This window comes from Colobus angolensis, unplaced genomic scaffold (assembly GCF_000951035.1).
Source record: "Colobus angolensis palliatus isolate OR3802 unplaced genomic scaffold, Cang.pa_1.0 Scaffold44, whole genome shotgun sequence".
NCBI lineage: Eukaryota > Metazoa > Chordata > Mammalia > Primates > Cercopithecidae > Colobus > Colobus angolensis.
Genome location: NW_012117821.1, coordinates 2,456,812 through 2,471,356, shown reverse-complemented (window position 1 = coordinate 2,471,356; position 14,545 = coordinate 2,456,812). Strand labels below are relative to the sequence as shown.

Below are 14,545 nucleotides of genomic sequence, written 5' to 3'. Positions count from 1 at the left end.
CAGCCCCCCCCGCCCCCCCCCAACCACAGGCCACCGCCCCTGCTTTGCCTTCCGGGCAGAAGGTGCAGGAAGGGTGGGGAGGAAGGGGCAGGGCTGGGCACCAGGGGCCTGGCGGCCTCCCACCCTCCCCGAGAAGGGGGAGGGAAGCTACACTTGGAGACTGACCTTGTGAATATCAAAAGGGAGCCCTGGGAGCTTCCTCACAGGAGGCTGCCAGTGGCCTAATTGTTTACAGTATAATGAATGCATTTGTTTCCTTCATCAATTTTAAATACAAGCAGAATAAAAATCACATTTTTCTCAGGCAACAGTAGCAGTTCAGTAGGTAAGTGGCTTGATCACATTTGTTTGTATTAGTAACGCATGCAAGCAGCTCTAGTACTCGGTCCCTCTCGCGCAGCCACCCAGCTCCGCTTACAAAGTCCCTGCATAGGTGCCCTCCGGCCTCCGGGCCGCGGCCGCGGGCGTCTGGGGCCTGCTGGGGCTGCCCCCGCCCTGCTCAAAGGGCTGTGGGGGGCTCTGGCCATCGGCGGGCAGTGGCTCGGGGGCGGCCACCTCCTGGATGACCGAGCCGGCCCCGTCCACCTCCTCCCCGGCGTCGAAGGCGGGGTTGGTGGCGGTGCTCAGGTCAACATTCACGGCGTCAGTTCTCAGAGCCACGATGGTGGCCGCGTCGCTCCGCCGCTCGGCATAGATGCGCTGCTCGAACACCTGTGCCGCGGCGGGCGGGAACTCGGGGTCAAGGGGCACATTGGCCGCCGAGGAGCCCATGACCGTGCGGTACATCTCCACGCCCTCCGGCAGCATGGACTTGATCTTGGGCAGCCAGCGCTTGCGAACGCGGCGGGCGTTGGTGCACATGTCCGCGGCGATCACGTTCATCTCGCTCTCCTTGAAGCTGGGGGCGAAGTTCTGACAGTACACTGTGAGGACGGGGTGGCGTGAGCTCAGCCACCTGCCTGCCGGGAGGGCCCGCCCCTCCCCAAGGCCACGGAACCATGATGCCCTGAATGAGCCTCCCTGGCCACTCCTGGGGCTCTCCTGGGCTCAGCCAGAAGACCAGAGGTCACCTTTCTCACTGCGTGGCCTGGGAGGCCTCCCCACCCCATTCCTCTGGAACAGTCTCTGGCCTGGTCAGGCCCAGCAGCCTTGGCTGTCCGCCAGCTGTGAGGCTCAGGCCTGTTTTTAATCTCTCCAGGCTTCCCTAGCCCCACTGGCTAACGGGAACTGGTCAGAGGGTCCCCCTCTCAGGAATAACAAGACCCCTCCCCGTCCCAGTCCCAGCCTGGAGGAGGGGAGTGACAGAAGCCATCACTTCAGCAACCCTCGCCTCCCTGTCTCCAGCAGGAACCCAGGCCAAGGCCGGGCCATTCCTCCCAATGGCATCAAACCCAGAGGCAGGTCCCAGGGGCCGCGTCCACCTTGGTGCCTCCCAGAATCTTCCCAGAGCGCCGGCTGCCACCCTACGCTTTGGGACTGTAATTCCTGGATGCAAAGGCCCCTTTTTGCTCTAAAACAGAATTTGCCTCACAGGTTTTTTTTTTTTTTTTTTAAGGAAGAAAACAAGATAGTGCTTCTTGGGCTGAGGGCCACAGGAGGCTGTGCTCTTGGCCACCTGGTGTGAGCCGGCAGCAGTCAGCATCTTCCACATCTGGGGTGCGGACCGGGGGAGGCGGCGGTCTGCCCCGGAGATGGACCGGGCTCCGCCCCCACACGCCCAAGAGCGGGAGGCAGAAGCCGGCCGAACAGATGGCAAAGGCTCAAAATAACCGCAAAATGTAAATAAGGGGTTTTGTTCAAAAAGGAAAATTAGATCTATTTCACATATTAAAATAGTTTCGCAGCTGAATTCATCACACTTGGAAACCTACCAAGAACGTTAACACCTCGAGACCTGGCTTCTGAGAGCTGCTCTTTTCTCCTGTCGTTCCCTCAATCCAACCGCGCTCGGCCCCCGGGGACGGAAGCTGCAGGTGGCCGGGAGCACCCCCGGGGCCCACCCAGTCCTCCTCAGGCTGGGATCCGAACCCAGCCTCAGCCCCAGCCCCCCACCCGGGAGACCCCAGGCTCTTACGTTTCACAGCGTTCAGGACCCGGCTGTCCAGCGGCTTCCGGCTGGGGTCGCTGGTGGACGAGCGGATGCCAGTCCCACAGCTGTTGGCCAGTGTGTTCCTGGTGGAGGGACCAGAAAGGGTGAGGACGACGGAGAGGGGACCTGGAGGCGACCCGCCCGTGTGAATGCCCTGCTGGGAGGCCACTTGGCCTCACCCTTGGCTGGTTTGCATGTGTCCCAGCTCGTGGTCCAGTGGCAGCAGCCAGCCCAGCCACCCTCTAAGGGACAATACAAAGGAAAAGCATCTGGTCTGAGAAGATGACCAGGTGACGGGGCTGCAAGGTGACCCAAGCCTTGTCCTCAGGGACTCTGGGGGCATCTGAGGGAGTTGCTGTGTCCTCGGGAAGGTTCTGTCAGCCCATCTGACAACAGAGTAATTGTGGCTCTTTGCTTTTTTTTTTTTTTGAGACGGAGTCTGGCTCGGTCGCCCAGGCTGGAGTGACAGTGGCCGGGTCTCAGCTCACTGCAAGCTCCGCCTCCCGGGTTTACATCATTCTCCTGCCTCAGCCTCCCGAGTAGCTGGGATTACAGGCGCCTGCCACCTTGCCTGGCTAGTTTTTTTTGTAGTTTTTAGTAGAGACGGGGTTTCACCGTGTTAGCCAGAATGGTCTCGATCTGCTGACCTCGTGATCCGCCTGCCTCGGCCTCCCAAAGTGCTGGGATTACAGGCTTGAGCCACCGCGCCCGGCCTAGCTTTGTTTTTGTTGTGGGGGTTGCATCCATAAGGCCCTTTGAGAAAGGCCATGGAAGACAGCCCCTCCCTCCCCGGGAGCCTCTCCACCATCCTGGCGCTGACAGGCCACGGCTAAAGTCAGGAGTGCGAGGGGACTTTCAATGCCACAACCCTGGACAATCAGACAGCTCACAGCTCAAGGAGCCAGAACCCTCCGCAGCTCCACTGTGCCCTCCAGCACCCCTGCCCTGACCTACCTGTCAAAGAAGGTGGCCAGGAGCCTCCGCAGCAAGACCTTGTGCTTCACCCCTGCGCAGAGGTGGCAGTTCATCAGCTGGCCGCGTGTGATGTAGACCCCAGAGCCTGTGGCCGCCAAAAAGAAAAAGGGCTCATGGCCTTCCCAGGCCACTAGGTTCCGAAGAGGCGCACAGAGGGGTGAGGGGGAGGGTGGGGACGAGCCGGAGGCCTCCAGGATTTTTTTGGGAGGAGCAATTTGAGGTTCCACCTGCTGGTCACCAGGAGAGGCCACGGCCAAGGCCAACCCCAGCAGGTCCCAAATCACACATGGAACTAAGCAGGGGGTGGGGAAAGCCACAGAGTCCCCCACCCTCCCCAATGAGCCCCAAACTCCAAGCTCTCCCCGCTATGCTGCGCCCCCCGGGCTCAGCTCCCTCCCTGGGAATATGCTTTGTTGCTGTTTAGAGACGTGATCTTGCTCTGTTGCCCAGGCTGGAGAGCAGTGGTGCAGTCACAGCTTACTGTAGCCTCGACCTCCTGGGCTCCAGTGGTCCTGCCACCTCAGCCTCTTGAGTAGCTGGGACCACAGGTGCCACCACCATGCCCAGTTAATTTTGATGAAGTCTCCCTATGTTGCCCAGGCTGGTCCTGAACACCTGGCCTCAAGCAATCTTCCCACTTCGGCCTCCCAGAGTGCTGGGATTACAGGAGTGGGGCACCGCACCTGGCCTGTGGGAACGCTCTGAAGGGCTGGCTCTGGCCCTGGGTTTGGGAAACACGCAGGTCTTTGCCTTTCTGCTCCGTCCCAGATACCAAAGCGCCTCAAGCAACGATGAGGGAGACGGAATCCCCTGACTGGAGGGTATGGCTGGAGCTTTGCAGGGCCCAGCACTGACCTCCTCTGAGTATGTGTGAAGGGGGAAACCAGCTGGGGCAGCGGCGTGGCCAGGGAGGTCCACGCTGTGCTATTTACCCTCAGAAACTTGACCACACCCCAGGTGTCCCACTAGGGTCTGGGTGAGCGAGGGCATGAACCAGCAGCAGGACTGACCCCGCTGGGAACAACGGGGAGGGACCGCTTTCTGGGGACAGCCAATCTCAATGACCACAAGATGCCACGTCCTGAAGGATGCTGATGTCCAGGTGTGCCTGCTTCCAGGAGCCTGTAGTGCCCATGGCCTCTTCCTGCCATGGCCCGTCTCCTGACCCACTGCTCTCACAGGCCCTTCCTGCCAGGGTCTGGGCTGGAGGAACTCTCCCGAGGAGCTCATAAACCTGAAGCCCCACACCCCAAACACAGGCCACAGCTGCTGGAGGCTGGGGTGACAGAGAGTGTCTTCCCAGGACCACACCAATGTGAAGCACCAGGGCCCACGTGGGCACCTGTGCCCCAGAGCCCAACCCCAGGGGCCCACCCAGCCCTGGCAGCCCAGCACTGCGCTCCCCATCCAGAAGCAGTGCCGGGGCAGGGTGAGGGCTCAGGGCACAGCAAGGTGGGCCCTTATCCCTCCTGGCCAGGGCAGCCCAACACCGCCAGGTGCAGCCCAGGCCACTGGCAACCCTTAGGCGGCGGCGCACACTTGAGGCACTTGTCCTGCTGGGAAAGGAGGACCCTGACATGCTGCCCAACGTGTGGCCTTTGGGGGTGGACAGGAACAGGACAGGGCTGGGGCAGAACTGCTCAGGCTGTGGCCAAGGAAAGCGCCTAAGGGCCCAAGCGTGGGGCTTCCTGGAAAACCAGGAAGAAATCCCCGGAAAATGGCCCAATAGTCACCAAAGAAGATGCCCATGGCACAGGTCAGACTGGCTTCAGCCTGCCTCATCTTCTCCTTGAACGGTTGTAAAAATCTACAAGGCGCTATGACGCCACAGGAATCCAACACAAAAGGTAAATATTCCTGAGCGAGGCCTGGCCCCCATGGGCTTCTGGACTCGGACGTGTTTGTTCTGCCAGAAGGATCCCGCCTTGACAGCAGCTACCACTCAGAACCTGGCCGTTACCCCCAAAGGCTGCAACTGGCCCCTCGGGGTGCGGGAGGGCTGGCAACCATATGTGACATGGTTTTATCTGTGACCCAAATTAAAACACATTGTGACTGCAGCCCCTGCCAATCAGGAGTGCGACCAGCCCAGGGGATTCAATTAAAATGCTAAATTAATTCAATTGAATAACTTCTCTTAATGACACATTCTTCTAAAAGGAAATTACAGGAAATTTAAGATTTTTTTTTGACTGATTGGTGATGAGTACATTGTTCAGAGCGCTGCAAAAAAGAAATAATAAATGAATGAGTGAGGACATTTGCATACAATAGATGGGTGGGAGGCAGCCTCACCTGCCACCAGCTCCAGCTTTTCTCCGGGGTCCCCCTCCGAGTACAGCTTGGGATGGCAGCGGTATCCGATCTGGCTGATGAGGCTGGCAGGCAGGGCCACGAGGTCGCGGCGGATAAGGACGCAGGAGCGGCTCTCCAGTGGCACTGGCTCAGGCTTCTCTTGCACTGCAGGCCCAGAACAACCTGGTCAGGTGGGCATCTGGGGGGCTGGGCTGCTCTGTGCCTGCCCACCTGCCCTCCATGCTCCCTGGGGCCTGGGTTAGACCCACTCTGCCTCCATGGGCCCAGGTCAGGCCACTCTGTGCCGCTCTCCTGCTGGCCTGGGTCAGACTGGCTTCAACCTGCCCCATCCCTACTTGGTGCCCTCTTGCCCACCTGGCCTTGCCCTCACAGTGAAGCCCCTGTGAACGAGTGAGCAGAAGACGTGAGGCAAGCGATGCCCGCCCAGGCCCAGGGAATGAGCTGCCGAGGGTTGGCTCCTGGGAGGGTGCTATGCCGAGCCTGCTGGCCAGGCAGGAATGACAGCTCAGTGCTCAGGGCCCCAAGGGAGAATACAGTATGAGACAGGACAGAGGATAGAGGATGGAGGATGGCTTGGCGGGGCCAGCAGGGCAGCCACCTCTGGGGCCATAAAAACTGCCGGGTGGAGGAGAGGCAGGTAGCTGGACAAGGGTGACAGGTACTGTGGCCCCCAACTCTTCTCCCAGCAGCTCCCAGCAAGGGGCAGTGGGGCACGGCCACCCGACTCATGGGCAAGGACATGGGGACTCAGTGCATCCAAGAACACGGCCCTGGGACCGCGCTGGCCCGATGAGGAGCAGCTCCATAAACACCTGTCAACAGCCAGCCCAGCAGATGTGCCAACACTAGGGGCAGCCCTCCTGCTATCTGGGACTGTTCCTGACAAACCACTGCTGGGGCAGACAATGGCCAGGGACCCTGCAACCTCGGGACCTGCAGCTGCGTAGCGTGACCCCGATGGCACCATGCGTCACAGATGGGCCCCTCAGAGGCTCTTGGGCCACACAGCCCATGGTGCCACCCCGGGGTCCTCGGGCGGAACTCTCTGCTGCCAGGATCACAGAGTCCCTCCAGAGTGTTCACAGAGGGCCAGGGCCGAGACCCCTCATCTGACAACCACCTGCTGGACACCCAGCATGCACCAGGCATGTGGGGCCGAGGAAACACAGCCCTGGCCCCAGATCCTGCCCAGCAATGCCTGGGGCTCCATTTTCCCCACGGGCCCCCACTTCCCTGTTGCCCCCTCCCCCCGCCACCCTGAGTCCCAGGAAGCCTCACAGGGCCCACCCTCACACAGGGGTCCTCACAAACCCAGCAGGGTTCCAGGGTGAAGATCAGCTCCCCTGAGCGGACCCCCAGTACTCAAATGCCACCGTGGACACCAGTCTGGCACTCCTCACACCCCAGCCTGGCAGGCTGCCCACACAGCCACCCTGCCCAGGTGAGGGCGGAGCGCCGCCTGCCTCATTCCTGTGTCCCAGCACAAAAGACAAGGCCCTGAGAGGGCCACCTCCCCAATCAGCTGCCTTCACTAGGGAATCCCACTGCCCTGGGCTCCTGCACACCCCACCAAGCTGCAAGGCCTGCAGGGAAGGCCCCATGGCACAGCCTCCACCTGCCCAATTGCGCGAGGGCAGTCTGCAGGTGGGAAAGTCCCTCAGGCCACCTAGGGCTGCACCTTGCTTGCCAAGGGCAGGGCAGGGTCCCTTCGGCAGCCTCAGTGAGATGGGAATTCCCCCGGTGGGGGGTGGGGGGGGCAGCTTGCAGGACCTGCTGGTCCCAGGTGTGCAGAGGGAGCAGCGGGGTGGAACCTATGTGTCCAGCAGGCTCAGGGCAGGCAGCTCCATGCAGAGCCCACCAGCAGCTGCACCAGGATGCTCAGAGGCAGGTGCGCCTGGCCATGCTGTCCCTGTTCCCCGTCTCTCCAAACCACGACCCTCACTTTGGAGAGTCACAGAAAAACTCTGCAGGAGTGGCTGAGCCTCGGGGTGTGGGGGCTGCCAAGGGGGCTGCTGGGGAGCAGCCTCAGGAGGACAGGAGGCAGGGAGGGTCCCGGAGTCAGCTGGAGTCACCTTTGCACCCAGCGCCTGTCAGGGAGGGTCAGGCCACCCAGTCCTGGGGGGCTGAAACCTTGGTTACTGAGGACCCCACGTCCCAAATCTACAGCGGGTGCCCCACTGAAGGCAGTGGGTTCCACTCCTGAGAACCACGCGGGGTCTGAAATCACCCACCCTGGAGTCACCCCGACACTCCCTCCCCAGGGAACCACTCGCCCAGGATGAGCGCGGTGCACACTGCACCTGTCAGTCCCAGGGAGGAGGGGGAGCCACCCAAGGCCCAGGGACACCCAAGCGGAGGCTGCGGCAGAACAGAGGCCAGAAAGGGGGCCTCAAAGGTGGGTGCCAGCCCCTGCCCGGCCGCTACAGCGGTCAGGCAGCATTTCCCAGGGGTGGCAGAGCACTGCAGGATAAGCCCAGAATTACCCGGGTGCTCAGGGAACACAGCAAAACAACCCGGGTGGTATTTTAAAACATAATTACGCACCCCCACCCCCGGTGCAGCCTGCTGTGATTACACACGCAGAGGAGCAGCGCGGTGCGTGGCATTTACATAAAGAGTTCACCAACAGAAATAATTCCCCATCCACAACCACCTCATCCTGAGATGTTTTTCTAAACAGCAGAAGTGGTTTGTTCTCGGCACGCCCGCCCCTCCCCAACCCCTGCCCGACTCCCCAAGAGCCAGAGACTGTCAGCATCGGAACGGCCAAAAAAACCTCTTCTATTTCTGCCTTGCCGTGCACTGGATGCTGCTGCTGGCTAAAAATACCCCGCACCGAGTCGAAGCTCAACTGCAAAGGTGCCTCAAATGTCTTCACGTAGCCTCCACCTTCCCGACTCCCAACTCCCCCTCCGCAGGAACTGAGCTTCAAGGTCCAAGTTACAACTGGGCTTTAAAAGAGAACCCACAGAGAGACTTGTTCACGGCAGAGACAGGACGGCTCATCCCAGCTGGCCCCCGGGTGGGCCACGCAGAGACCCGGTGAGTCAGGGTCAGAGCTGGGTTCCCAGAGTGGCGGGAGGCCCCTTGATGGGCTTGTGAGCAGGAAGAGGCCCCTGCCAGTCACACCGAGGTCCCTCCTGAGCCTGGGTCTTGGGTACTGGGGGATCCGTGGCCTCCTGTCACCCCAGGACTGGCCGCCGTAGCAGAACTGCCACCTTTACCCTCGACAGCCCTGTGAAGAAACTCAGGTGCCAGGACGGTGCCCTCCAAACCTCTCGGCATGGTGACATCTGGGAAGAGCTGGGAAGTGCAACGAGCCAACTGCATGGAGGTGAGCAACAGCTCCCCCCGCATGGAAGGTGTGCCAGGGTCACAACGGGAGGGCTCGGAGCAGCAGCCTCCCGGGCAGCAGGGCCCAGCTACTGAGGGTGGGCAGGTGGGCAGCCTCCCTGGACCACACAGGGCGAAGTAAACACAAGGACAAATGCAGCCCGGGACGCGGGGTTGGGGCCTTCAGGGACCGAGAAGGAGCTCCCACTGTGCCTTCCAGGTCCTCCTGCTTCCCCGGGCGACACCAGGGGAGCCTGGGACAGGGTGGCTGAGCCTGGAGGACACCAGCCTCAGGAAGTGGCCAGACACAGAGGGACAATCCCTGGACTCCACTCGTAGGCAGCCCCCAGAGTTGTCAGGTCCACGGAAGCGGGAAAGAGGGTGGGTGCAGGGCTGGGTGGGGGAACGGGGAAGGACCGTTTCATGGGGACAAGAGGTTCATCTGGGGAAGATGGGAGTTCTGGAGCCGACGGCAGTGATGCTCACACAACAGTGGGAACGCGCTTAGCACCACTGAACCGCGCACGTAAAAATCACTGCAATGGCCCATCTTATGTCCACTTTACCACAATAACAACGCTCAGAAAGAACGAACGAACGTTGGAAGGAGGGGGCCGTGCAGGTCTGGAGAGAAATCGGGTGTCACTGGCCTTGCCATGACTTTTCTCAACTCCTTGGGGGTCACTGACTGGGTTCTGAGGAGCCTCACACCCTCCCCAGGCAAAACACCCGGAGACCCCTGTCCACGGGCCAACGCCACGGCAGGACGTCCCAGATGGCGAGCCCTGTTCCCATCCCCAAAGCAGTGTGTCACTGGGGACTCGCCCAGGTGACACCATCAGAGACCACACAGGCAGCCCCACCAGGGGAGTCCGTGTAGATGTGGGCGGCAGTCGGTGGGTGGCAGAGCCGCCTGGTGGAGCCCAGCAGAGCCTTGGCGGGGATAGGAGGGAGGTGGGGAGGCCCACTCCCTAAAAGTATATGCCATTTGTTAGGCCAGGCATGGTGGCTCACGCCTGCAATCCCAGCACTTTGGGGGCTGGGCGCGGTGGTTCGCACCTGTAATCCCAACACTTTGGGAAGCCGAGGTGGGCGAATCACGAGGTCAGGAGATCGACACCATCCTGGCTAACGCGGTGAAACTCCGTGTCTACTAAAAAAACACAAAAAATTAGCCGGGCGCGGTGGCGGGCGCCTGTAGTCCCAGCTACTGGGGAGGCTGAGGCAGGAGAATGGCGTGAACCCGGGAGGCGGAGCTTGCAGTGAGCCGTGATCGTGCCACCGCACTCCAGACTGGGTGACAGAGCGAGACTCTGTATCAAAAAAAAAACAAAAACAAAAACAAAAAAAGTATATGCCATTTGTTAAAATGCAGAACAAGAAAATGAACCCCTAATCCTTGATGATATAGAAACATGCAACTTAAATGCAAACAGACAGAAGCAGTGCTGAATCACACTGATTTTAAGACTTCCTGTAAAGCCACAGTCATTAAGCCTGTGTGGTTCAGGAAAGTGGACAGACAGGTCAATGGCACAGAATAGGAGACCCATAAACAGACCCACGCGGCCACACTCGACTGGTTTCTGGCAAAGGTGCACCAGCCATTCAACGGAGAAGGCAGCGGCCTCCACACACGGGGCTCGAGCAACGGGTGGTCCGCACACACGCACGGCACCCAAACCATCCTCCGTCTCAGCCTCGCACCCTACACGAAGACTACAGAAGGTCTTCATGATCTTAGGTTAAGCTAAAGCCTCAGACATGACCCCTGAAGCATCATCCACAGTGGAAATGATTGACGAGCCAGAATTCATCAAAATGAAAAACTTCTCATCACTGAATGAAGATAAAAAGACAAGCCAGCTACAGACTAGAGGAAGATACCTGCACATCACATATCTGACAAAGGACTTGTATCTAAAAAATATAAAGACATCTCAATACTCAACAGTTAAAAACAAACAATCCAGTTTCAAGAATGGGCAAAATATTTGAACAGACTCTTCCCCAGGGGACTCACAGATGGAAATTAGCACATGAAAAGACGCTCAGCATCCTTAGCCACTGGAGAAACGCAAATCAAGTCACGATGTGGTCCCACCTCCCAGTGCAGCAAAACGTAAAAAGACCAGCACCGCCAAGTGCTGGCGAGGATGTGGGGCAGCCGAGACGTCCTGACCTCACTGGGGAGAGTGCAAAGTGGCACGGCCACTCTGGAAAACTGCTTGGTGGCTTCTTATCAAGTTCAACATACACTTATGACACGGCAATTATACTTTTAGGTATTTGCCCAAGAAAAATGGGAATTTATCTCCAAAGACAGCCTGCACAGGAACGCTTATCCCATCTCTATTCTCGAATGCCCCAGGCTAGACACAGCCTGGATGTCCTGCAACGGGCACGCAGACCAAGGCACTGTGAACCATCCACATGACACGTTACTGGTTGGCTGTGAAAAGGAATAAATGATTGGCACACAACCTGGATGGATCTCCAATCGCGCCATTACACAGAAGACGTCAAACGGTTACATACTGGTGATCCCATTTGTATGACATTTTCCAGGGGACAAAACCTGAGGGACAGGAACAGATTGGTGGTCACCAACCGGGGTTGGGGTGTGGACAGGCCTCAAGGGTAGCATGGAGGGGTTTGGCGAGGGAGCCACTGTGAATCAGGAAAGGTCAGGCTACACACCTGTCCCCAGAGGGGCAGCCTGCACGACTTGAGGCGGCCTCTGCTCACATATCTGGAGGCTGACCTGGCACACGCCCTGCACTACCTCTGCAGCTGCTGGTTCGGCAGAGACCAGCTCTGGCAACACTGGTGAACCTGGTGGCATCAGGCGCAGAACAGGTGCACAGGGACCCAGGTGGAAATGGTGAGGGGCAATGTGGGGGCACCACAGATGGGTGACCAGGCCCGGGCGATTTGGTAACGGGTGCCCCACATGCAGTGGGCCTCGGGGAGATGACCCCACACTCCATGTGGGGTGTGTCCCACCCCCAAAAACACACAGGTGTGGACTCAACACCCTCCTGCCCAACGCCCAGCCAGGCCGGGACCACAACTTGCTTCCCAGCTCCCTGCCCAGGTGCCTCCTGATGGCCAGAGCCCAGGGCCGGCTGTGGGGCCATGTGGTGCAGACGTGGCATTGAGTGCGGTCACTGAAGCTCGGGGAGACCTGCCCTCCCTGCTGTTGCCTCTTCCACCCAGCTTTGGGCGTGGGTCCGTGGTCCCAGCTGGCTGCCTCCTGGCCAGTGAACCTGTTCTGGGCCCAGCGCTTCTGGCAGTGAGGGGGCTCACCCTACTGGTCAGTGTCCCCAGGGTCTGGCACACAGCATGCGCTTAACACACAGGCCCCATCGACTACCAGGGCTGGCTGGTGCGGTGCCTCTGTCATCCTCCAGAAAGACCGGAAATGACTTCAACACTGTACTTGGTGGAAACACAGAGGCCGCAGTTATAAGGTACACCATTCTCTCATGTGCCACAGGGCAAAGGGACTACCAATTTAACCACATCATGCCATAACTGGGAAGGCAAAACCATCACCAATTACCACGCAATGCCATGCCACACCGTGCCTGTGAGACACAGCCTGTTTCGTGGCTGCTGAGACATGGGGAAATGCGGAAAAGTCCAGCCGGGAACGCCAGGAGGAAGAAAAATGAAGGCGGAGAGTGACATTCACGTCAGGAAGGAGGGAGGGAGGGAGGACCCGTGCCCACATCCCGGCCTCTCTTGGTCTCCTGGGAACCCGGATAGAAAGGGGCTCGCTTGGCTGGGCAGGGTGGCTCACACCTGTAACCCCAGCACTTTGGGAGGGTGGATCATCTGAGGTTGGGAGTTCGAGACCAGCCTGACCAACATGGAGAAACCCCGTCTCTACTAAAAATACAAAATTAGCTGGGCGTGGTGGCGCATGCCTGTAATTCCAGGTACTCAGGAAGGCTGAGGCAGGAGAATCGCCTGAACCCAGGAGGTGGAGGTTGCAGTGAGCCAAGATTGCGCCACTGCACTCCAGCCTGGGCAACAAGAGCGAATAAGTCAGTCTTGAGTCCCTGTGCCCACGCTCATGGTGCAGCTACAGGGAAGATGTGGGGACCGGTAAGAGGTGGAATCCTCACTGGCACCGCTAGGGGCTTACACCTGATGTGAGGGGCCGGCACGATCCTGCAGCCAGGGATCCTGGGCCTGCTCAGCTCTCGGAGCATGTGGGATCCTCCCGAATGACTGGGGCCCTCTGGGCTTCTCCGTGACCGGCTCAACAGTCCCGTCAAACCTGGCCCCTATCCTGCCCCACCTATACCCCTGGCCAGTGCCCTCCCTAGAGCTGAGGCTCCCTCCAGGCCTGGCAGGTGCTGCCATTGTATCTCCTGCAAATCCCAGCACCCACTCCTGATAGCACCAAGCCTGGTCCTGGAGACTCAAGAAGTCCCCAAGTGGTCTAAGCCTCCAACAGGGATCCCAGTGAAGATTTTTATGGCTGATCTGATGGCATCACTTTCCTGCTCTACAGCCATCCACGAATTTCTCAGACTTGCCCAAGGATGCCCTTGAGACAGCAGGCAGCCCGCCCTGCCTTTGCAAGAGATTGTCCAGCCATGGGCACGGGTTGAACCAATCCCACTTACCACAGCACAAGGTGCGGGTCACTGTGAAGACACTAGCAGGGTGCGTGTGTGCTGAGAATGACGACCAGGACACTAAGGACACACGAAGGGCAACGCATGGGACGGCACCCACACCACACAAGTGTGTACCCAATGCCACACACAGGTGCATGCCCCCAACCACACGAATGCACAGCCCCCGACACACACGTGCACATGCATCACACATGGAGGAAGCGCCCAGGATGTGTGCCAGCTGTGCGTTCCTCCGGGAGACTGTGTGTGTGTGAAGACGGATTGTGTGAGGACAGTGTGCGTGTGTGGGGACAGAGTGCGTGTGTGGGGACAGAGTGCGTGTGTGGGGACAGTGTGTGTGTGGGGACAGAGTGTGTGTGGGGAGTGTGTGTGTGGGGAGAGTGTGTGGGGACAGAGTGTGTGTGGGGAGAGTGGGGAGTGTGTGTGAGGTGAGTGTGTGTGTGGAGTGTATGTGTGGGGAGTGTCTGTGGGGAGTGTGTGTGTGAGGAGTGTGTATGTGAGAACAGACTGTGTGAGGACAGTGTGTGTGTGTGGGGACAGTGTGGGAAAACAGTGTGTGTGTGTGTGTGTGTGAGGACAGAGTGCGTGTGACGACAGTGTGTGTGTGGGGACAGAGTGTGTGTGCGGGGACAGAGTGTGTGTGAGGACAGTGTGTGTGAGGACAGTGTGTGTGGGGACAGACAGAGTGTGTGTGAGGACAGTGTGTGTGAGGACAGTGTGTGTGGGGACAGAGTGTGTGTGCGGGGACAGAGTGTGTGTGAGGACAGTGTGTGTGGGGACAGAGTGTGTGTGGGGACAGTGTGTATGTGGTGACAGAGTGTGTGTGTGAGGACAGTGGGTGTATGTGGGGACAGAGTGCGTATGTGGGGACAGTGTGTGAGGACAGTGTGTGGGGACAGAGTGTGTATGTGAGGACAGAGTGTGTGTGGGGACAGAGTATGTGTGGGGACAGTGTGTATGTGGTGACAGAGTGTGTGTGTGAGGACAGTGGGTGTATGTGGGGACAGAGTGCGTATGTGGGGACAGTGTGTGGGGACAGAGTGTGTATGTGGGGACAGAGTGTGTATGTGAGGACAGAGTGCGTGTGAGGACAGAGTGTGTGTGTGAGGACAGTGTGTGGGGACAGAGTGTGTGTGAGGACAGAGTGTGTGTGTGAGGACAGTGTGTGGGGACAGAG

At 59.1% G+C, this 14,545-nt stretch overlaps 1 protein-coding gene across 2 annotated transcripts in view; it reads right to left on the bottom strand.

Moving 5' to 3' along the window:
• Positions 1 to 237: 237 nt before the first annotated feature.
• NACC2 (NACC family member 2, BEN and BTB (POZ) domain containing) overlaps positions 238 to 14,545 on the bottom strand; it is a 46,950-nt gene continuing 32,642 nt past the window's right edge. For both annotated transcript variants that reach the window (XM_011957304.1, XM_011957303.1), the window contains 4 exons: positions 5,360 to 5,524; positions 3,044 to 3,149; positions 2,075 to 2,172; positions 238 to 923 (listed from right to left, as the gene is read on the bottom strand). In XM_011957304.1, the coding sequence (XP_011812694.1) occupies positions 415 to 923; positions 2,075 to 2,172; positions 3,044 to 3,149; positions 5,360 to 5,524 (878 nt within the window). In that variant the 3' untranslated portion in view covers positions 238 to 414. The remainder of the gene's footprint in view (positions 924 to 2,074; positions 2,173 to 3,043; positions 3,150 to 5,359; positions 5,525 to 14,545) is intronic.